The 25416-nt window shown below is 41.2% G+C and overlaps 1 protein-coding gene across 1 annotated transcript in view; it reads left to right on the forward strand.

Annotated features, from left to right (window-relative positions):
* THSD7A (thrombospondin type 1 domain containing 7A) overlaps window positions 1-25416 on the forward strand; it is a 383013-nt gene that overhangs the window by 281887 nt on the left and 75710 nt on the right. Inside the window, exons 12-14 of the mRNA XM_065399278.1 lie at window positions 4301-4404; window positions 21157-21351; window positions 24180-24443. Coding sequence (XP_065255350.1) covers window positions 4301-4404; window positions 21157-21351; window positions 24180-24443 — 563 coding nt within the window. The remainder of the gene's footprint in view (window positions 1-4300; window positions 4405-21156; window positions 21352-24179; window positions 24444-25416) is intronic.

The raw sequence follows: 25416 nt of genomic DNA on the forward strand, positions 1-25416 counted from the left end.
TTTGGCAACGACAGAATGGAAAACAAATATAGGTTATTAATGTATTATCTTGATCCTGTGTCAGAGAATTATCACTTCCGATCCATTAGGAGATTACAACATATCTAATTGAATGGTATATGAGGATATGATTACAGTGCTTGAAGCTACCAAAACGCAGCACTCCAAATATAATTTTAAAACTTTCCTTTGCAGTGTCAGCTTAATCATTTTATCCCTTAAACATTGGCTGCTGCTCAGCTATTTAACACCTTCAAAACCAGGTGATTTCCTGGAGTTTCGTCTGAGCCACTGGTGTGTGCAGGATGCTGTGTGCAGGAGAACACTGGGTTTCTAGCAGTGCTAGGCAGGGCAGCTTAACTTTCTTGGAAGGGACTAGTGTTAAACACCCTTCCCTCTACTCCCTCTAGCACCCTTCTTTTCTGGCCCGGGCACATAGTATGACACACACACACACACACACACACACACACACACACACAGCCAGCTCCCTACTCCTTCCTCAGGTCAGGGAGCAGCACAAGGAAGGCAGGTTACACTGAAAGCTGGGGCTAAAGGAAGAGAGGATCTCACATGAAGCCACACCTTGATGGATCACGGTAGTACCACAGCTGATGGCTACGGCACGTGGGTGATATGAATCATGTATGCATTTAATTTTTTTCCCACTTGACTCAATTCAGTTGAGTTTACAGCAGGACATCCTGCATAGGTTTTGCTATATTCAAGGCCCTGTGTACTCTGGGGCAATCTACACCTAACTTCTACAGTATTATGATGGACATTTTGTAGCAGCTTCAGAAATTTTTTAAAATAGATGTTTATAACTGAATTAAATATGCAACTGAATAATCCAATCCGTACAGTATTGATTTATTTTATCTATTTCAGTCTTCTAGAAATTCCTCATCCCTGTTGTTTATTTTGACTAAATTATGTTTTCCCCACTGTTAACAACCTGGTCCCATGTCCCACTATATAGTCACTAATGTGTTGGACGTGATCCCAATCTCTGGGTCCCATGTGCTTCCAAGCCAACTGGATCTGGCTGGAGTCTAATCACTGTTTCCAGATCTGGGACTATACACTCCCTGGCTAAAATCTCTTGTGTGGGCATCCTTCTTTGGGATGTGGGGTGTTGCTGCCCAGCCATCCTAGACCTGGAAATCAGTGTCTGAGGGTATGTCTACACTACGAAATTAGGTCGAATTTATAGAAGCCGGTTTTATAGAAATCGGTTGTATACAGCCGATTGTGTGTGTCCCCACATAAAATGCTCTAAGTGCTCTAGTCGGCGGACCGCGTCCACAGTACCGAGGCTAGCGTCGACTTCCGGAGCATTGCACTATGGGTAGCTATCCCACAGTTCCCGCAGTCTCCGCCGCCCATTGGAATTCTGGGTTGAGATCCCAATGCCCGAATGATGCAAAACAGTGTCGCGGGGGGTTCTGGGTACATGTCGTCAGGCCCCTCCCCCTCCGTCAGAGCAACGGCAGACAATAGATTCGCGCCGAAAGAAAGGCTTTGGGAGTACATGAAGGAGAGTTTTCTGGAGATGTCCCTGGAGGATTTCCGCTCCATCCCCATACACGTTAACAGACTTTTCCAGTAGCTGTACTGGCCGCGATTGCCAGGGCAAATTAATCATTAATCATTAAACACGCTTGCTTTTAAACCATGTGTAATATTTACAAAGGTACACTCACCAGAGGTCCCCTGTGCGCCCTCAGGGTCTGGGAGCATGCCTTGGGTGAGTTCGGGGGTTACTGGTTCCAGGTCCAGGGTGATAAACATATCCTGGCTGTTGGGGAAACCGGTTTCTCCGCTTCCTTGCTGCTGTGAACTATCTACATTATCTCCATCCTCATCTTCCTCGTACCCCGAACCCGCTTCCCTGTGTGTTTCTCCAGTGAGGGAGTCATAGCACACGGTTGGGGTAGTGGTGGCTGCACCCCCTAGAATGGCATGCAGCTCCGCGTAGAAGCGGCATGTTTGCGGCTCTTCCCCGGACCTTCCGTTTGCTTCTCTGGCTTTGTGGTAGGCTTGCCTTAGCTCCTTAATTTTCACGCGGCACTGCTGTGCGTCCCTGTTATGGCCTCTGTCCTTCATGGCCTTGGAGACCTTTTCTAATATTTTGCCATTTCGTTTACTGCTACGGAGTTCAGCTAGCACTGATTCATCTCCCCATATGGCGAGCAGATCCCATACCTCCCGTTCTGTCCATGCTGGAGCTCTTTTGCGATCCTGTGACTCCATCACGGTTACCTGTGCTGATGAGCTCTGCGTGATCACCTGTGCTCTCAACGCTGAGCAAACAGGAAATGAAATTCAAACGTTCGCGGGGCTTTTCCTGTCTACCTGGTCAGTGCATCTGAGTTGAGAGTGCTGTCCAGAGCGGTCACAATGAAGCACTGTGGGATAGCTCCCGGAGGCCAATAACGTCGAATTCCGTCCGCACTACCCCATTTCCGACCCGCTAAGGCCGATTTTATTGCTAATCCCCTCGTCGGAGGTGGAGTAAAGAAACCGGTTTAAAGGGCCCTTTAAGTCGAAAGAAAGGGCTTCGTCGTGTGAACGTGTCCAGGCTTAATTCGATTTAACGCTGCTAAAGTCGACCTAAACTCGTAGTGTAGACCAGGCCTGAGACCTTCTGAGCCGCATCCCAAGTCACTTACATCCCCTCAGCGCTCCACCTAGTCTGAGGGCACTCTGAACTTTTAGTTTAACCCCTTCTGGGATAATATGGTGGGAAAACAAAGAACGTGGACTTAGCAAAGGAATTTCTTAACCCCTGAACCTTTATTCTTAAAACACTCAAGTATTATAGATCTTTGAAAACAAAACAAAAATCCTCTGATGCTCCCTCCACTGGTCGGATCTCACCCCTTTGCTGATGTTTCAGGCTAGCCAGAGTCCCTCCTGCTCTCACCCTAGTGCACAATGGTCTCCCCCACCTGCACACACAGATCAGAACCCCTCTTTTAAGTAGTGTCTCTCCTCTTTGTCATGCTCTCAACTTGGGACACTCCAGCCTTCTCCCCACAAGTCATGCCTCATCCACTTATATAGAAAACTATTGTTCCATGGGAATGGGTCAGTTGTTGAAAGTCATTCAAAGTTGGTGGTTCCATATTGCTGTCTTGATGTCTTCTCAATGAGAATCCTTCAGTGAGGTGTCAAGCACTTGTCCCAGGGCAGTTGTCTGTAATGCAGTGCAACAGGTTGCCTTTGGCATGGCTAGGCTTGTGCAATCACTGTGTCCAACATTTCCACACGCAAAACAAGACAGCGTTCATAATTTGACTCAGACATAACTCACTCCATCACAGCCACATTTTCAATTTTCAATATGCAGTAGGTTTTTGTTGACTAATGTTAAAATGCCCTGAACACACAAACACAGTGAAGGGGCCCTTTCATTAAATGGATAATTGTACACAAATCCAGTCACTTGTTTGTTATGAAAAATATAAAATATGCTTGGAGTCATAGTAATCAAAATCAGATTATAAAGAAAAAGTGTTTAAAAATATTAGTACTGCAAAATTTGAGGTGAAATGTCAAAAGTAGTATGCAAGACACAGATACACAAATCCTGGCAACAGAATTATTACAGCTGTTATATTCATTATTTATTTGTTGAAAACCAGTAGAGTGCTTGGTATTTTAAAATACATGAAGGAAGACATGTTCCATCATCTTACTGCAAATCCAAAAGAGATTGAGCACCACCCAGATCCATCTCTACCTAGGTCCTTAAGGTGGTCCGCCAGGATATTCAGTTTATGTGCATCATTGGCAACCCTATCTCACTACCAAAGCTTTTGGCAACACTGTAATGCTGGCAATGTAGTGACATTCCTTAGTAAACATGGTCCGGAGTTGATTGGTCTTCCATCCTAATATGTCTGTTTCAAGAAAACTGAACCAGTGCTGATGGAGACAGTTTCTGGGTTCGGCTTTGATTATCCTAATTTCTGATCTTGCCCTGCCACTTAGTATGGAGCAGCTGAGGAAGATGAGAATCAAAACTGTCAATTTGGTGCTCTTTAGCACCTGCAACTCCTGCTGAAGTTAATAGGAGCTATAAGCGGAGCACAGCAAAAAAATGATAATAAAAAAGAGAACTCAACATGCTTCATGTCATTGTTAACTTTTGTTGTGGATAATCTGTGATAGGCTAATAATAAGTAATCATTTGTTATTGTTTCTGGAGTAATCTAGCATATTTTCCTCACTTACGTTTTGACAGATATCATTTAGATGTATTGTTTCTAATTTATCCTTTTCCTTGTTGCAGGTGGAAGACCCACAAATGGCGCAGATGCCAGCTGGTACCATGGTATGTTCGCCAGGACAGCCCAGGTGCCCATGAGACATGTGGGCCTGGACTACAAGCAAGAGGTGAGAGACTTTATTTCTGTCCTTTATTTCCTAAAAGTCAGTGGCTAAATTGGTGGGGAGGGAAAAGTAGTTGTATCTCTCCCACATTAAAGGTTATCATTGCAACCATAAAGACTAGAGACTTAATGTTTTATTAAAATAAATGAAAGCCATCAGGGGAAATTACTAGATTACCAGCCTGGCAGGAGTTATCCCACACCAACCCCAGGAAAATATTTGTTCATAAAATATCTGTTTTAAGTTTTTATTTAAATATTGTTGCAGTGTGTGACTAAGGTTAATGCTGCTCCTTGTTCAACCATTCTCATCTTTTTTCTTTTGCCAAGAGAGAGAAGCATCTAAAATTTATTCTCATTATCTGGGCCAAGTTTTCAAACATGGGTGTAGTAACTACACTCTGAAAAGCCTATGTTTTTAGACTTATAAATAGTTAGATGCTTACATACTTACCTTCTCTACAGTGAAAATACTGAGTTGCTTATACATACGTGGTGTTTTGCATGTATGCACACATTTTTGGGGCAAGCCCATTATGCATAGATCTGAGAATCTGGCTTCTATATGTTTTCCATATGATAGCAAATAATTTTAGTAGCCAAAAGCCTGGTTTCAATGTCACCTGTTTTACCAATATTTTTTTGAGATAACATATTCACCTAAATGTGACTGCATTGCATAGATTAAGAGAGATTTTTGAGGAGTATTAAATGAAATCAGTGTGAAAATTGTAGTTGCAATTCCCACTTACTGTATTGTGATAATGGAATTGTTCTGAATGACCAATGAACCCTGAACTTCAGGATATTTTTCTCCCAGACTCATAGACTTTAAGGCCAGAAGGGACCCTCATGATCATCTAGTCTGACCTCCTACACATTGCAGGATATTTTTCTGTTTGTTTTTTTTAATGGAAACTCTGATCCATTATAACAGTATTGACTCAGTAGAATGCAGAGGAGCTTCCTGAGCAAGGGATGTTGCTGGCAGCATAAGTGAGGTGTTCTGGTTATTAGCTTACATGCAATGTCAAAGCAGGTTATGATATTCTTTTAGGTTTTCTGTAGAGTAAATCTTTACCTAGTAGCTTCTACAGATGATTCTAAAGATGTTACGAAAATGAATTTAAGGCATACCATGAAATGAATCCTGAATGTATTGCCTGCTAGTACAAAAATCTTCTGACTGTGTGTAATTCTCATGATGATATACCACTAGCCCAATCTATTTCTGGACCCTGCAGCTTCTTGAGGCAAAAATCAGATTATGCACCTAGAAAATAAGATTTCTCTCTTTGATGGCAGCAATTCAGGATAGTACAAAATGTTGCCTCCTCATTTGTATTGTCATGGTAGAAACAGCATCTAAATCTGCAGGATAGTTACAACTTTTGTCCCATAATCAGTACCGTAGCCTGAAGCACACCCTAAATTATCCTAGTGCACAGATTTTCTATATTCGATGCACCATGAAAGTTTTGCTGAGCTCTCCTTATATAGTGCCCTGTAACTCTATTTACATACTGTATATACACACACACAAACAGTAATACTTAGTTTTGGAAATGCTGTGGACACATTTTTCAAACTTGGCATAACTGTGTTTCCCTGAAATACCACACTGAGCTAGCAGGTTTTGAATGGTCTGAGAAAGGTTAAGTGGGTTCTGCAGACTCAGTGAAGTCAGAGGTTTATTACCCTGGCCAGATATGAGTGGTGGGAGTGGTTCTCTGGAGAGAGAGAGAGAGAGAAGACCTGGGGTATGGGAGAACAGCAGTGCTTAATTTTCAATGAAAGAAGTGCCAGAGATCAAGCAATTTTTTTTTTTTTTACATTTGTAACTGATGCAGCAAGCTTAGAAATGCTGGAGCTATGAATTGCCAAGCCTAGAGGTGCCAGGGCTCAGCCCTGACAAGCCCTGGTACAAATTAAGCACTGGAGAACGGTCTTGAGTTAGGAACCCTAGGAGTAGCCAAGCCTGAGGAGAAGGCTTGAGCTACAGTATATTAATGGAGCCAAACTCCAGGAAAGGGATGAAGTTTCATTCTACATAGTGTGCAAACTTAGCTTTAGAGCAGATTGGAAAGACAATTGCTCACTTTTGAGATGAGGGCCCAATTCCCTCTCTGGACTCTCCGATGGGTACCCTGGAACTGTCTGTGTGCTGATCTGACCGCCCAAATATGGGAATTGAGTGTCCAGTTTAGGCAATGAAAGTTATGGCTGCTCAGCACGTCTGAAAGTCAGGCCTGAGCCCAGTATTGGCTTCTCCCTTTTAGGTAAACGACAAAACTGTGCATAGGATGGGACCGTATGTATACTAGTCTCATTGCTTTTAATCTCTGGTGCATATACAATGCTAACTCAGATACAAGCTGATCAATCTATTTTCTGCCTCTGATTCAAATGGGGCTCAGCTGTGGTAGTTCTGAGAGCACTGCAGCTGGCAATCGGGGAAAAAAAGAATAGGAATATGATGGAATTTAGTTTTGCTGTTATTTACTTTTTTGTAGTCAGCATCATCAACTCAGTCCGAGAACATTACAAGTGTTTTGTTTAGAAGATGGATTTGATTGGAAACCTGTTTAGAAGTTTCACACAAGCAACTGTTAATCCTGTGATGTGAAGCTATGTAAATTATACAGTAGGTTTTTTGTTGTTGTTTTGGGGTTGGGGTTTTTTGTTTGTTTTTGGGGTGTATTAACAGATGAACTAGCACTGCATGAATTAATAATCTGCAAAATATTAACGAAGAACAGAGTAAAAATAACTCTTTTTCTTACCTGCTCTGTGATATTAGCATGTGTACTGTATTCTAACAGAAATGGGAAAGACTAATTTGAGGCTTTTCTGCCTGGCAACGAACTATTTGGCAAATTTAAGCAAAATCACATCAGCTCTTCTGGAGGCATTAGAGAGTGAAATAAATAGATGTTTTCCATTATTTGAACATCTCTACAGCCAAAATGTCTGGGAACTGGAAGTTGAACATTTATACAGAAATAGCCCAATTTGTGTAGAAGTATCTTTGTGCATTCTGGAGGAAATTGGTTTAGATTTAACTGAGTTTTGTACCTCTGAAAATTGCATACTGAGTATGCACAGTGCACGGTTTTCATGAGTTTCTTATAGGGTGATAGTCACTTCTGTCCAGAAGGTTAACGTATATGCCACTTAAGTTTTAATTTTAGCCTTGAAAATAGGGCTTAAGTGGAACTTAAGTGGTTCTGGTTCTCTGCACAGGAGTAAATTTCATGCCAAGTGTGCAGCTAAGGCAGGGATCAGCAACCTTTGGCACGTGGCTCGCCAGGTTTGGCCAATCGCGGCTCCCACTGGCCGCGGTTCGCTGCTCCAGGCCAATGGGGGCTATGGGAAGTGGCCCAGGCCGAGGGATGTGTGAACCGCGGCCAGTGGGAGCCGCGATCGGCCGAACCTGTGGATGCAGCAGGTAAATAAACCAGCCCGGCCCGCCAGGGTGCTTACCCTGGCGAGCCCCGTGCCAGAGGTTGCCGCTCCCTGAGCTAAGGATGCTGCACTATACACAAACGTCTGGCTAATTTGGCTTTGTACTGGAAACTTTTGTCCAAGTTTGAATGGACTGAAGCAAGAGCTCCACTGGAGATTTTGGCTCTGTCCCTATTGACTCGGTAAGTTGTGACAGTCAAGGAAAGCTGCTGCACGAGTTGCCTGGTGTGCAGGCAAAGAGCCACAGGTTCCACAAGTTGTAGAAAGATATTACATTATCTTAGAATTACTGTAGTATGTGATCATTTAGTTACAGGGGTCGGCAACCTTTCAGGACTGGTGTGCCAAGTCTTCATTTATTCTCTCTAATTTAAGGTTTTGCGTGCCAGTGATACATTTTAACATTTTTAGAAGGTCTCTTTCTAGAAGTCTATAATATATAACTAAACTATTGTTGTTATGTAAAGTAAATAAGGTTTTTAAAATGTTTAAGAAGCTTCATTTAAAATTAAATTAAAATGCGGAGCCCCCCGGACCGGTGTCCAGGACCTGGGCAGTCTGAGTGCCACTGAAAATCAGCTCGCGTGCTGCCTTCGGCACACGTGCCATAGGTTGCCTACCCTTGAGTTAGACTGTTTCGTAAAGCATATTTATGAAGAGGCAGAAGTACTGTTTTGCAAGGAATCTTACCTTTAAGCACTCAAATCAGGAAAAGCTGCACCTTCAAATTTAAGATCCTCTTAGTGTAATATTTGTTTATATGAATTTACAGAACAATTACTGATTTCATCATAGATATTTTGGATAGCTTATTTAAAGATGCCCAAATGTTTGTGGGTTTTCACTTTGCATGGGTGTGTGTGTGTGTGTGTGTGTAGATATAGATATCCTCTTGGTGGAAAAAAAATTCTCATCTGTGAATAAATGAGACTTTAAGATGGATATTTGTTCTTAGTATTAAATAGCTTCTAACACATTGGCATGAGTGTTAAATTTCACCATCCTTTGGTTGCTCCATGATCATATCACTATAATAGGAAAATTCAGTGATCATCAGACAGAATTAATCTCAGCACTTCAGTTTCCTGTGTTTCTTACTTTTATTTTGTATTCCTATTCAGTAGAACAAGTAATTCTGGTTTTTCCAATTTACAAGAACCGTCCTCAATTTGGAAGTTCTTCATTTGCACTGTTAGGAGATGTTGTTTCCCAATATTATTAGAACTATCCTGCTCTGGCCTTCATTGCCTACACACAGTCAGCATCACATACAATTTAGCACCAATGGTGTTAAAGCCAAAGGAACACATGTCACAGAATGGACAGATCCCACGTATACAGATTCATTAGCAGTTTCTTTCACACAAGACATTCTGTACTATTTATACTGTGAACACACATTAGTCAGAAAAAGTAATTAAATCTGGAAGGAAAAAAGGGGAGAGAGAGCATTAAAAACGAGTGGTGAAGAGGCTGGTCGTGACAGTCCATGGGTGCAGTTAGAATGACCTTGCCTAATATTGTAACCCTAATATTCATTTTTCAGCTATTTTATTACATTGGGTTTGGTTGACAGTAAAGGTACCAGGGTGAATCATAATGTTAGGAGAATGATTCATCCTTCAAGACAGTTCTGCTTCTAGCTGTCCTGTATAAAGAAGCTTTTATTACAAATCATGTCCGTGTAAATGAACATGTCACAATTTTAGAGCTTGAGTTTGGTGTGGAGGAAAGACAAGAAATGGCTTTTTTATTTTGTTAACAAAATTGCTTTTCTTTCAACATGTATTTTTAAGAGAAAAAATAATGAACTTCAGTGGTCATGTAAAGTGATGGACTGATGTTCCTAGGTAAAACAAAACATAGTGCTAGCTTGGCTTCTCTTGATACAGATGTTCCAAAGCATTTCATTCCTGACCTGCAAAATCATTGATATTTTGGTCACGGGTCTTTCTTGAACAAATACGGGTAATCATGCCAGACAGTGTTATCCTGTGATGTATGTAAGCTTCCAGTAGGGACTGACCACCATCATTTCACTTGTGGTAAAATGCCTTCTAATCTTCTAGCAGTGAAAAACAGTGTAAGTGCCCTATAGCCCCTTGCTCTCCATCAGCACATACCTGAAAACTTTTGATTTATGCTTGTGTATGCTGTAGCAGAGGGTAATACATGTGTTTCAGTACAAAGGTTAAAGATGAACCCGCTAAGGAAAGGTCAGCCTTCGTCACCCAGGCAGGGGTGTATGAATTCAATGTACTCCCTTTCGGGTTGCGAAATGCACCCGCCACCTTCCAAAGACTTGTAGATGGTCTCCTAGCAGGATTGGGAGAATCTGCAGTTGCCTACCTCGATGATGTGGCCATTTTTTCTGATTCATGGACAGAACACCTGGAGCACCTGAAAAAAGTCTTCGAGCGCATCCGGCAGGCAGGACTAACTGTTAAGGCTAAAAAGTGTCAAATAGGCCAAAACAGAGTGACGTACCTGGGGCACCAGGTGGGTCAAGGAACTATAAATCCCACTTTTGATACACAAGCATAAACTTTTGATTTATGCTTGTGTATGCTGTAGCAGAGGGTAATACATGTGTTTCAGTACAAAGGTTAAAGTCGCCATACTTCCTTTCGTTACCCTAAAGCCTTCTTCAGTCATCATTAAAATATTATCTGGAAGCAGGAGTGAAAGGCATGGAGTGTTCACAAATTGGGGGAAAGAGCAAACTGGAAATGTTTGATAAAACCAGATTGAAAATGTTTGATGAAGGTGATGCTGACTACAATGGTAAAATAAAAATCTTTAGAGCCCGTCTGATGGCAAAATATGAATCCCACTTAAAATATTATGAGTAATTCTGAGGATGCCTGGAAGAGGTTTCAACATTAATTTGAACAGTATATGAAAGCCATAGATGCTATTAAACTTATTAACTAGGCCAAAAAATCTCGCATATCAAAGGATGTATTTAGTTGAATGTCAGAATAAAAATTCTGGTAACAAATCAGTAATGGACCGATTGCATCACAGCAGACAAGAAGACATGCTCTCAGGTAAGGGGTGTCCCTGTGACATATTTGAGACTCTGATAGGAGGATGCAGAGCCTGCTACACATGGCACCTAAAATGTTCCACAAGCATTTTAAAAAATCCTAGAGGAATGCAACAGCCAATGTGGAATTTGTCAAAAAACCTGATTTTGAAAGGGAAAAAAAGTTTAAACAGAAGCCTAGGTAAATTGGGCACAGGCAAACAAAACGATCTGTGAAAAGCTGTGTTTGAACTAGGTACTTGAAAGACAGCTATTAATCATTGTTAAAAGGTATTCTTATCCACAAGGGACCATCTCCTAGAGTAGCTGCTCAGCCCCTTTGTGGTGTGTGTACATAACTGGAGAAAACTGGGAGGGGGGGAGGAACTGGGTTAGAATGAGAGCAAAATAAATTCCAGATGAGGAATGTTGACTAGTAATAATGAATATTGAGATGAGGGATGTTATGCAAGTCATTTATTTTTATCTGATTTTTCTCTATATTTTAATAAACATTATTTTATGGAAGATGCTGTTGTGTGAGTATTTTCTGCCATCTTCTCTCAAAAACTGTGAAGCAACTTTTAAGGAGAATTAGAAAAGACCAAAGATGTTTCTGGAGCATAACTCCAATCAGTCTTGTCCTCTTCCAGTGAGGTATGTTGCCCACGGCTACAATGGGGATTCACAATGGAAGAAGACAAAAGGGCCTAAGGAGGAGGAGGTGTAAGTTAAAGAGGAAGACAAGGAAGAAGGGCAAAACATGAGGACAGATGACATTATTCATAGAACAGAGATACCAAGAGACTGGGTTCACGCCTTAGTAATTGTACAGAAAAATGAAGAGACTTGGACTCTGCATTAACATCAAGACATGGAACAGCAATGTTAAAAAGGAACATTTACACTTCCTGCAAGAAATAAAATGAAGCCAGGAGCCAAACTCTTCAGCAAAATTAGATTCATCAGCAGCATTTTCCCATGCGCACAGAAATTTCCAAGATTTCCAGTTTCACTACAGAGCATGGCACATGCCGCTTCTTGATATGATCAGTGCCAGGAATATTTCACCACATGTCCCATGTACTAGAATATCTCACAAGAGTGTAAGTACACTTTGATGGTATAACACTTATGATCAGCACTGATGCTGAACACATAAGCAACTGTACTGGAATAATTTGTATCATTCTAAGAAATAAAACAATATTTTTTCTCATAATATTAAACAAGGGATTATAGCAGTTCCTGTTTAAAGCTTGATTGTAAGTGCTCTAAAATCCATACAATTACTCAGATTGTCTTGAAATATGGAGTGCCTTATGGGTTTGAGGTACTATTAGTGATCCAGATTTGGGGGCCATTTGACTAACGGGATCCCAGATAGAGCCGCACCAAAAAAAATGACGTTTCTTAAAGTTGAGATATTGTGGCAACCTTTTTGTGCTCACAGATAGGGTCTGTCTACACAGCCTACTGAAGTGAGACTCCCGGCCCAGGTGAACAGACTCCGGCTAGTGGGGCTCACACTAGCATTCTAAAAACAGGTGTGTAGACAGCGCTTTGAAGTGGTGGCTTGCACTCTGAAGCCCAGCCTCCTCCCTGGGCTTGAGAGCCCAATCCACAACTTCAAATCGCTGTCTACAACACTGTTTTTAGAGCGTTAGTGCCATGTGGCAACCCTGCTAGCCCAAGTGTGTCAACCTGGGCTGGGACACTCGCTTCCACGGGCTGTGTACACATACTCAGAGCAATCAAACCAGGGCTCAGATCATCCCAGAAGCATGTTCAACGCTTCAGAGTCACCCCAAATGAGGGGATAGCACCACCAGCCTTTTGGGGAAAAGCAAATTAAAAGTTTATGTGAAGATTTTGCTACTCTTGTTTAGCTCATCAGAAGCCTCTGGCTCTTTAAAATGACAAACTAAAGGGATTAAATTGGACTAACACTATTTGTAGTTCTGCCACCAGCTTGCTGGGTGACATTGGGCTAGTCACATCACCTCTCTGTGTCTCAGTTTCCCATCTGTAAAATGAGGATAGGAATGCAAAGTTCTTTGAGATATACTGATGGAAATCTAGGTCTTTTGAGTATTACTTAGCCACAGTAGCATATCAGCTGCAAACTAAGGTGAGGATTCAGCTGTCTGGCCACAAACTCCTACCAACAAATATTTCTCTTTCTGTTTAAAAAAAATAACCTAGGAAATTAAATGGGAAGAAACCTTGTTAACACAGAGTTAAGGTTGCCCAGTGATAGCTCGTGCCCTTCTAGAACCTCAAGTTCAGCAATACTTAAACTTCTGAAAACTAGGACATACAGAGATAAGGTAAATGCCCACCAACCTCAACTCTTCCCTCTTTGAGCAATGCCCATCTCTCTCTCTCACTCACACACACACACACACACACACACACTCTCTCTCTCTCTCTCTCTCTCTCTCTCTCCCCCTTTACACTTTAATGGACAGGTGCCACTTGCACTATGCTCAGTGAGCCTACTCCCTTGACATACTTCTGCACTTATAAAATTTAACATCACTTCATACTCTTCTATACCCCCATCACACTTGCCCACAAGATACCCCCTACACCTACACTTTCCCCTCCCTATCATTAAATCCACAGACTGGTTTCGTATCCCACCACACTACTGACCATACCCATGTCAAGTAGACCTGAGTGCCTTGGTAATGACCCAACCTACACAATTCTGTAATGAAATGATGCAGACTGGAACCTCAAGATATCTATGCCCCTCCTTCCTTTGATAACACACATGGGAGGACAGGGCTCATACCCAGATCTTCTCATATCACAATCACAGCTCTTCCATTTACTCCTCCACCATTCAGTACAGCTACTCCTAAGACAGAGAATGCAGCTGGAGTGAATGTATAATTCCCAGTGCCTATTGCCAAGTGAGGGGGAAAGGGCTGAGTTAAAATTGCACCATTTGTTTATCTTAATTCTGTATTTCCTGCCTTTCTAAAGTTTGAGTTTTTCTGAATAAGAGACCACTGGGCAACCTTAACTCTGAATTAACAAAGTTTTGTGCCATTTAATAAATAAACGAATGAAAGTCCTTTGTAAAGCAAAGGGACCCCAAAGCCATTTCATTTATAAACTTTTTAAATATATTTTTATGCTGCTTGGCCATTGCAGCTTAAGTAATTCAGTAAAAAATAAACAAACAAACATGGAAGGAAACAAAAATGGCATTTTGTTTTTACCTACCCATAACAACAGACTTACTGAAATACAGCATTCGTATTTAATTACAACAACAACAACAACAAACCAGATTAGCTCATGGCCCCTTGTGGCTTAGTTCAAGTGACACTATCAGACAAATCTTTAATTACATCAAACATCAAAGTCCCTTGTCTAGAAAATTTAGAGTGCAGTTTATTTCACACTTCTCTTCTGGGAGATGATAATTGTTAAATAGGGAAACCGTTTCTTAAGTGAATTGTATCCACTTTACATTTGATTTTTCTGTTAACTGTACTCTCGTGTTTTATGTGTACACTTCACAATCACTTTTGTGTTTAATCCAGTAACAGAACAAGCACATCCCTTCCTCTCGCTGCTAATGTGTACAATCAATTTGATGTGGTTGGGTAGGATTGATTATTAGCCAAGCACTGAATGCCTTTATAGCAGTTGAAAACATTGCTTGTGATGAAGGTTGATCATAGATCTCAGCTGGCATTTATAGAGTATAATTAAAGAGCCATGGGCTTGGTCAGATGTGCTGAGCACCTGAAGCTCCCATTGAATTGAACTAGAGCTGTGGATACCCAAATTAGACTCTATGTGAAAAAAATGTGACTGACATTCTAACAACTTCTTAAATGCTAAAAGCAATGCAAAAGTGCAGCTGGACCTGGATTATTACTTGGCCAAGGTACTGTATCAATAAATTACACAGTTGTCAACGGCCTGTATTGTCAGCAGCGGAAAAACTAACCACTGTTTAGCCACTCGTAAGCATTAAGTATACATTTTGAAATAGGTACCTAAATCAGTAGTGTTAACACAGTACAATTGAATCAAAAGCCAATCATCTGCACCTAGTGGCATGGAATGGTGCGTTGTTATGGATGCTGGGAGAGTCAATGTCAGGAGCAGATTCGGTATCACAACCTACATTGTATATTGTATTGTCATGGGGCTGAAATCTTTAGTTTTCAAGGATGAAGCTCTCTCCTGCTTTGGTTGCTTCAGTGCACAACTGACAGCTGATCCTTGAAAATGCAGAGGTATTAGCTCCAGAGGGAGCCTCTCATCTCTGTCTGCTGGATAAAAGTTAGATGCACAAACAACATAGGTTCTCAAAGAGGGTGTGACAGGCTGGAGATGTCTGTAGAAAAGTCATGTTTAATAGCCAAGAGAGAGTTGGTTTTAGAAAAACTCCACCCACACTGGTGAAACTGCCTTCCTCAATGAACAGTGTGTAGGGCCAGACAGAAACCACATTACTAGATGGGCAGACTCGTCTTTGAAATGCAGTCTCTGAGGTGGATAGTTAAGCCTTTGAAAGGTGGCTGTTAAAGGTCATTGGGTGATGTCAACTGGTCATCTCTTAAGCCTCAGCTAGACAAAGTCTAAGGCCTGGTCTACACTGGGGAGGATCGATCTAAGAGACGCAACTTCAGCTACGAGAATAGCGTAGCTGAAGTCGACTTATTTTAGATCGACTTAGAATCACTTTGCATCCTCCTGGCGCGGGATCGACGGCCGCTGCTCCCCTGTCGACTCCGCTTCCGTCTCTCGCCGTGGTGGAGTTCCGGAGTCAACGGCAGAGTCCGGCGGGTAGTGTAGAGGTACCCTAAGGGAATACCTGCGTCTCTCACAGGTGCGAAAAATCCACACACACCCTGGGAGATATAGTTAAGCTGACCTAACACATCGTGCAGACAGTGCTAGGCCAACGGAAGAATAAGTTACCACCTCTTGGGGAGGTTGATTACCTACAGTAACAGGAGAACCTCTCCCATCACTCTAGTATGTCTTTACACTGAAGCACTACAGTGGTGCAGCTACAGTGCTGCAGCTGTGCCGCTGTAGTGTTTCAAGTGTAGACCTGGCCTTAGAGGGCAGGTCTACACTTAAAACGCTGTATATGCATAGCTGTATGGATACAGCTGTGATGCTGTAGGGCTTTATTGAAGACGCCCTATACTGACGTCGGCATAGATAATCCACCTCCCTGAGAGGTAGTAGCTATATCAACAGCAGAAGCTCTCCCGCCAACATAGCACTTTCTACACTGGGGGGTTGGGTTGGTATAAATACATCACTCAGGGGTGTGGATTTTTCACATCCCTGAGTGATGTAGTTATACCAATGTAAGCCTATAGTATAGACCAATCCAGAGAAAGCAGCAAGTCCAAAACCATGTGGTGGGGGTAGGTAACTGAGGAAGTTTGATTTGAAGAATAGGGATGACTTGAGTTTCCTCGATGATGGGAGCTATGTCTGGGAAGATAGCAGCGGAGGAGAGGGATCTCTGGATGCGGTGAGAGAGGCATGCTCCCTCTGTCTATTTATCTTTTAGGACAGTATGGGAGCTTGAACTCTGACATTGGGGTGAGAGCCATTAATCACTTCTTGGAACATCATAAGCATTTGTGTTTCCTTCTGTAACTGAAACTGTCTTGCGTAGTTTAATGTTTGCAAAATGTAAACGTAGATGTGGTAAGCAACCTGTTTCTTTTTGTTTTTACTCCATTTTCTTTCTGTTTTTAACAAATTTTGTTCTGATTAAGAAATCTGCTTTTGTGTGCGGTGAAGGTTCACCTAATCTTTCCTCAAGGAGCAAAGGCACCCTGTATACTCAAAAGAGACAAATAGGACGAGAAAGAGGTTCTGAATCCTAAACCCCTCCTAACTCTCACCTCGATCAATAAAGCAAGGACAGGAATCTTAACTTCCTGCAAAGTGTGTTACAAAAGGTGGTGATGAGCAAATGCCTGGGGAGATACCAAAGGACCAAGGAAGAGATGAGTGTTGGTGGGAGGGTCAGGTAAAAGATGGCTAAAGGAACAGCACTGTAATAGTAGGAAAATTCAGGAACTAGCCCTATAGCTCAGATTCATAATCCAAATCTGACAAGACACAAGACCTCATCAACCTCACACTGTTTCCTTCAAAGAGGAAAATGGTGTGTGAGAGAGACAACTAAGTGCATCAAAAATGAGCAAACGAATGCCTGAAGAAGCAGAGGGTAATCCTTGGATAGCATAAAAGTCAGTAGACGACTAGTCAGCACAGCTCAGAGCAGTACTGAGTCTGTTTGTGTCAAGAGTGGTTGTTTCAATCCCCTAGTTGAGCCAAGGATCAAGGGGAATTGTAAAGGTTGCTTACAGCAGCTTTTCATTATTATTCTCCTCTGTTCCCCCTGAAGCAGCACCATGCAGAAGCTCCGTGCAGCTCAAGATTCAGCCCTTTTTTTTTCATTTAGGGTCTTCTAATAATATTTTAAGATAGTACTGAATTATCAGTCAGAAACTTCAATTGTATTGTATGGTCTCAGGAAAAATAAAATAACACCACTCCAAATTTAAATTAAAAACAAAATACTCATAATTTATAGAGATACGAATTTCTAGTTGAATAGTCAAGGGCATTTTAAAAATGGTCTATTGTTTCTTTTGTAAGCCATCTTACCAAAGCAGTACTGTGATTTCTTCTTGTTGTTGTTTTTGTTTTTTTAAGAATCTAAAGATATATTAGGCAAGACCGAATGGTTTATTTTCAAAGTGTTTATTCCTTCCTTTTCTTCTCGAAGGAACTAGTTTCTCATAGATACTTTTACTGCTTTAGAAACTTTGCATCTAAAACTATTTATGGTTCCCTATCAGCAGCTGAACATAATTATGCCATACTTTGTGCAGCAAAATTGAAGGTTTTTTTTTTTCAATTCACACTCCAGTAAAACCATTGTTGTCAGTAGCATAAAAACATTGCTGCTGAATTATTCAGTAAAATGTCATATAAAGCTTTCTGTTATTTCTTCACATTTTTACTGGACTGTATTCTGTTTATATGCTATGTTACTACTACCAATTGGTAACCCAAATTACTTTTGCAGTTATGAGATATTGTACCATATTGTGTGCTGTCATAAACCAAGAAACATTAACATGCTATTGTTCCCATTGAAAACAACACAACTACACATTTTCAACAGAATTAACTCGGAATAATACTGGAATTATCTTGGGATAAAAGGAAGTAAGATGTATTTGATTATGGTTCTGTATTTAGACTAATGCTATAATTCTATCAACACATAATAGTAAATTGGATGTTTGCATGTGATATATCTGTTTAAATTCAGATGGAAAAGGCAGTGATAAAGAAGTGGCATTCAGCAATTCTGAAAAGGAGATACAGTGGGGAGATTATATATAAAGTTGCCATACATAATGGTGTTCATGGGCTAGAGCTGGTTTTCGATATCATGTTCTGGTGTCCCAGGAATTTCTTTTTGGGACATCTGAAATTTCCCTTTTTTGCATGTAATTAATCAAAACAATACAGATTTTTTAAGTGCAAAATGTTAGTTCCAACATACTGTTACCCTGCTGTAAAATGTTTGTACACCCATCTCACAGCTAATGTGTTTTACACCAACCATTGTTCAAGGCCAAAGCTTGTCGTAAGTTGTCAGGCAACAATGTTACAATACGTGTCTGAGGAGTCAATGACTCATTCTAATCACTCCAAACTTTGCAGCTCTCAGAAGCAGAACCCAGAGCTGGATCCTTACTTTGTGTTTATCCTTCTCAATAATGTGTTGTATTGAAACCCATCTTCAAATGTGGTAGTTTTCAATGGGTGGGATCCTACAGGGGTTCCCCCAATGGGATTCTGCAGGCAGAGGTGTTGGAACAATTTTTATAGTGGGGGTGCTGAGAGCCATTGAACCAAACTGTAAACCCTGTATGTAATGGAAACTATGTCAAGCCAAAGGGTGCGGTAGCACCCTTAGTTCCAGCACCTATGCCCACAGACATGGGCAGCGGGTATTGCAGGCAGGGGTAGGCTGTGCATTCCCAAACAGCCTAGCATGGCCCCGCCCACACTCCACCCCAGGCCAGGCCAGGCCAGGACCCCTCCTGCGGTTCCCAGAGTGCTCTGCCTTGGTTGGCTGGCCCGGGCTGGCTGGCCTGCCTCACACAGGGAGTCAGGGCGGCTGGTCCTGGGGCCATGGCCCCAGAGCACCAGGGCAGGCTGCCCCACCTGGCTGTCAGGAGCCCTGGGGCCAGGACCGCTGCCGCCTGGCGCACTGGGGCCGGCCTCGCCACCCGAGCACCGTGGCCAGGAGCACTGCTGCCCAGCACACCAGGACTGGCTGCACTGCCCGGAGCACTGGGGCTGGGGCCTTGCCACCTGGCGCTGGGGCCGGAGGCCGCAGGTAGGGTGCTCTGGGCTCCTGTGGAGGAGGGAGGGGCAGAAGGGGAATGGCCAGGGGCTAACGTCCTGCAACGGCCGGGTCACTGGCCACCCATGCCCACAGGGATTGATTCTTGGCCCTACGCTATTAAACATTTTTATCAACGACCTTGAAGAAAACATAAAATCAACACTGATAAAGTTTGCAGACAACAAAAATTGGGGGAGTGGTAAATAATGAAGAGGACAGGTCATAGATCTAGAGTGATCTGGATTGCTTTGTAAGCTGGGCACAAGCAAACAACATGTATTTTGACATTGCTGACTGTAAATGTGTACATCTAGGAACAACTAATGTAGATTTGAGGGTCATGGTGGATAATCAGCTGAACATAAGCTCCCAGTTTGGCATTGTAGCAAAAGAGTGAATGCAATCCTGGGATGCATAAACAGTGGAATTTCGAGTAGGAGTTAGGTTATTTTACCTCTATATTTGGCACTGGTGCGACTGCCGCTGGAATACTGTGTACAGTTCTGTGCCCATAATTCAAGAAGAATGGAATGTTGATAAATTGAAGATGGTTCTGAGAAGGGCCATGAGAATGATTCAAAGATGAGAAAACATGCCTTACAGTGATAACTTCAAGTAGCTCAGTCTTTTTAGCTTAACAAAGAGAAAGTTAAGGGGTGACTTGATCACAATTTTGTAAGTACAAAATTTGTAAGGGAACAAAAATTCTAAAATGGGCTCTTGAGTCTAGTAGAGAAATATATAATATGATTCAATGGCTGGAAGTTGAAGCTAGACAAATTCAGACTGGAAATAGGGTGGATATTTTTAAGAATATGGAATAATTAAGCATTGGAACAATTTACGAAGGGTCATGCTGCATTTTCTGTCCTGACAATTTTTAAATCAAGATTGGATGTTTTTTCTAAAAGCTCTGCTCTAGGAATTATTTTGGGGAAGCTCTATTACCTAGATGATCACAGTGGTGTCTTTTGGTCTTGGAATCCATGAATTCTGTTCATGTTCTTATATTGCCCACATACTGTGGTATCTAAGTTTGGGTGCATCTCGAAAGGAAATGTCTAGCATAACTTGATTATGTGAAAATCTATGAGGGGTGGCAATTCCTAACAGGCTTACTGCTGTAATATTATATCATAGTTGAGGTTGCCTTTTAATATTTTATTGTCGATAAACATCAATAAAGAAATCATTTAAATAGAGTAAAGCATCTCAGAAATTTCAGATCTACATATTTAGCTGTAATGTACAAACATCTGTAAATATTAGGCCGTTGTGTTACACATAGCTGTTCTGGGTTTATCTAATATTTAGTAGCAGAATGTTGTCTGAAATGTGGGCATTCCTGGCTAATTGCTATATTATAGATCAGAGGCTCTCAACCTTTCCAAACTATTGTACCCCTTTCAGGAGTCAGATATCTCTTGTGTACCCCCAAGTTTCACCTCACTTAAAAACTACTTGCTTACAAAATCAGACACAAAAATACAAAAGTGTCACAGTACACGATTACTGAAAAATTGCTTAAGTTCTCCCTTTTACCATATAATTATAAAGTAAATCAAATGGAATATAAATATTGTACTTACATTTCAGTGTATAGTAGATAAAGCAGTATAAACAAGTCATATGAAATTTTAGTTTATTCTGACTTCACCAGTGCTTTTTATATAGCCTGTTGTAAAACTAGGCAAATATCTAGATGAGTGGATGTACCCCCTGGAAGACCTCTGCATACCCACATGTACCCCTGGTTGAAAACCACTGTTCTAGACTAGTTATAAGCCTGACAGTTCTTTATAAACTCCAAACATATTTGTTTCCAGCAATTACTTGTCGCAGACAAGATGGAGGACCGGCTGACATCAGTGAGTGCCTTAAATATGCAGGCCCTTTACCAACATTAACACAGGCCTGCCAGATTCCTTGCCAAGATGACTGTCAGTTCACAATCTGGTCAAAGTTTTCTTCCTGCAATGGGGACTGTGGAGCAGTCAGGACGAGAAAGCGCTCTCTTGTTGGTAAGAGTCAAAGGGATACTGAAACACTGTTTATTATTAGCTAGTATTTATTTTATTTTAAACTTATACAGTGCCCGTCAGTCTGAAGGATAACCAAATGCATACATCATTGACAAGCAGGCAGCTCTGAGGTCTAGGGCAACAACCAGGCAGATAATTGGCGTGCACTACACAATACTGCAGGGCTTGAGGGGGAAAAATATCAGTAAAGAACACTACAGAAAACTCTAGGTCATAAGAGAAGTAACATGGGATTACCGATGAAATCATGGTCTCTTCTATAAATCGATACACAATAAACTGTGTAGTAGACCATTTATCTTTTTGAAGGGCTGAGTCAACACTACCTGAGGTTCCACAGAGTTGAAATATTTAAAGCAATGTGTTAACCTACTGGGGCCTGGTCCAGGCCCATGGAAGTCAATGGCAGTCCTTCCATGAACCTTTGTTCAGCCCCTAAATCATTCCCTCCAGCCAAAATGGGCATAATCATTGAATTATTGACCATTTTCCAAAAGGTAATTCTACATCCTGTCTCCAAATGCCTCAATTGTCACAGATCTGCTGTCATTATTGTTTACTATTTTCACTGCATTAGTGCCCGAAGGTTGTCACGGGAGTTGACATCCCATTGTGCTATGTACAGAACAAACATAAGGTAAATCAGAGTCCTTGGGGGTTGCTAGCCCAGCAAAAACTGGAGGTTTTTCTGGTTATTACAGATGGTTACAAAATGTTTTTCATGAACATTTTTACAAACACTTTTTGTTGAAATTTCATTGTGATTAAAAATTTGCACAAACATTAACTAATCAGGTTTCAGAGTAGCAGCCGTGTTAGTCTGTATCCACAAAAAGAACAGGAGTACTTGTGGCACCTTAGAGACTAACAAATTTATTTGAGCATAAACTTTCGTGGGCTACAGCCCGCTTCTTCGGATGCATAGAATGGAACGTATATTGAGGAGATATATATACACATACAGAGAGCATGAAAAGGTGGGAGTTGTCTTACCAACTCTGAGAGGCCAATTAAGTAAGAGGAAAAAACTTTTGAAGTGATAATCAAGATAGTTTGAAACTTGGGCTATCTTGATTATCACTTCAAAAGTTTTTTCTCTTACTTAATTGGCCTCTCAGAGTTGGTAAGACAACTCCCACCTTTTCATGCTCTCTGTATGTGTATATATATATCTCCTCAATATATGTTCCATTCTATGCATCCGAAGAAGCGGACTGTAGCCCACGAAAGCTTATGCTCAAATAAATTTGTTAGTCTCTAAGGTGCCACAAGTACTCCTGTTCTATTAACTAATCAGTCATCATAACAGCTCAGTTAGGTAGGTAAGGAGTACTTTCATTGTCAGGTGGGGAAACTAAAGAGAAAAGGTTAAATGACTGATTTAATTCCCTGGATTGAGTCAATGTCAATGCGTGAGTCTTAATACACACAGTCATGTGTTTAATCCATTACATCAAGCTTTCTCTTATGTTATCAAGTATTCCCCTTTTGTGGCTGGAAGCCACATTCTCTGCCCCATGGTGGCGTTAGCTAAGCTGGGACTCACTAAGCCAGAAGGGAGGGTGCTCAATAGCAACGTAGGCACCAGCACCCTCCATTGTGATAGGAACCATCCAAAATCAGAAGGCCTACAGCCATGAGTGTCATGGGTCCCAAAGGGCCACGCATGGGTGGCTGTAGGAGGGACTGCGAATAACTCTCAATCTTCAGGAAGACTGGCAGGGACCGTCTTATAATTCTGGTGAACAATTTACATCAGTGTTACTTCCACAAAGAAAATGGCTAGAAATTTACCTTAAAGACAGAAACAAGAAACTAGAAAAACAGAACTGCCAACCAGCCTTGGCATTGACAGGTCCCTGTGGATCTCCCTATGCCAAGTTCAGCTACTCAGACTTGGTGCTGGGGGGATGGTTTGGCCCTTGGTGAATCAATTCTTCTATATTGCAAACTTATCCAACCCAATCTGCACAGCTGAGAATAAAGGCCCTAATTATTAATGGGGAAAAGATGCGGAGAACGAGGGATTAACTCTCACATTTTCAGTATGAAGCCGCCGAATGAGAAATCCCCTTACTACAGTACATTGTCCCTGTACTACACTAAAACAGTATTTAGTGTAATTACTGTGTGCTATAATGTCCTGCCTAGTGCTTTTAGTGTTTCATTTTCTGTTAGTAACATGTTTGAAAGACAAGGAAAATAGTGCAGCGTATTCATTTATATTATAATCTAATTGACAGATAATTACTTTACAAAATGATTTTGCCAAGGCTCTTTAGTTTCTAAAAATGGGACAATCAAATGAGATATGAGCAAATAACAAAAAAATAAACAAAAACAAACTTTACAGAGAAGATTAAAAAATGCAAATAGGAGAAAATGGGTGGCTAAATAGTTGGGGAGAATAAATGAGTTGCTAGAAGAGATTTGAAAAAATGCAGCAATGTTCTGGAATTAATAAAAAGAAGGAGCTTATTCCATCAGAGGGCAAGAAGAGTGATTCTTAACTAATGGTGCAATAACGTGATAAAATTTGAGGATTTTGATCATTTGAAATAGTGTAACAGAAGCAGACAGTGGCTCTTTCTCCCTTGATACCAAAAGAAAATTTTTAAAAAACCCAGAAAAACCACCTTGCACATGTTGTCCATGGAATAAGTATGACATAATAACAATTAAATTGCACAACACTGATGAATTGGGGGGGGGAGCAGCCTATTTTTAGTGGCATCATTAAATAAAATTACCTGCTTTTGTGTACAGTGATAGAAAGTGCTTTCTGAACAATTATTTTTTCCCTGCAGGAAAAAGTAAGAAGAGGGACAAGTGCAAAAATTCCCAGTTGTATCCTCTGATCGAGACTCAATTTTGTCCTTGTGACAAGTACAACGCTCAGCCTGTGGGGAACTGGTCAGACTGCATTTTACCAGAGGGCAAAGTGGAAGTATTACTCGGAATGAAAGTACAAGGAGATATCAAGGAATGTGGGCAAGGCTATCGTTACCAGGCCATGGCATGCTATGATCAAAACAGTCGGCTTGTGGAAACAGCACGATGCAACAGTCACGGTATTTAGAGACATCTTTTCTTTCTTCTTTCTTCATTTATTTGTTGTTTTCTTTAAATGTAACTCTTGAGACTCTGTTGGTCATAGGTACAGACAGAATTAGGAAACAAATATTTATTGGTTTGACAGAGTACAGGAAACTGCTGTGGAACATGTAATGTTGCCCCAGAGGTATCTCCTAACCAAACATACATTGAGTAACACTCAATGACCTGAGAAAACTTGTTCCAACTCATAAAGTAACTAAGCTTCCAGGATTAGTGACTGTTACAATACAGTAAAACCTCAGAGTTGCGAACACGTCAGGAATGGAGGTAACTGAACAAAATGTTACGGTTGTTCTTTCCAAAGTTTACAACTGAACATTGACTTAATACCGTTTTGAAATTTTACTATGCAGAAGAAAAATGCTGCTTTTAACCACTTAATTTAAATGAAACAAGCACAGAAACAGTTTCCTTACCTTGTCAAATCCTTTTTTAAACTTTCCCTTTATATTTTAGTAGTTTATATTTAACACAGTACTGTACTGTATTTGCTTTTTCTTTTCTTTTTTTGGTCTCTGCTGCTGCCTGATCGCGTACTTTCGGTTCCAAATGAGGTGTGCGGTTGACCGGTCAGTTCGTAATTCTGGTGTTCGTAACTCTAAGTTCTACCGTGTAATGTTTACAAGAAAAATTATGTTGAATTACCAGATATCAGTTGGGCTTTATCTGATATAGTCAAGTATATCTTAAAAGTTTGCCAATTTCATTTTATGTACAACCGCAACTTTAATTTGCATTGAGGAATGTTTACAAAGGGCCAAATCTGCAACAAATAAGACTTGGTGCAAAAGTGCTCTGCAAAGAGTGGAATTCTTTCCCCTGACTACAGAGCCTTAAAATCTCCTAAAGAGCCAAATCCCCTACCCACTTCCCTTCACAGCGAGTTTATCAGGTGGCTATGCTTAACTGTACATCCACTAGCCACAC

This window comes from Emys orbicularis, chromosome 2 (genome assembly GCF_028017835.1).
Source record: "Emys orbicularis isolate rEmyOrb1 chromosome 2, rEmyOrb1.hap1, whole genome shotgun sequence".
NCBI classification, from domain to species: domain Eukaryota; kingdom Metazoa; phylum Chordata; order Testudines; family Emydidae; genus Emys; species Emys orbicularis.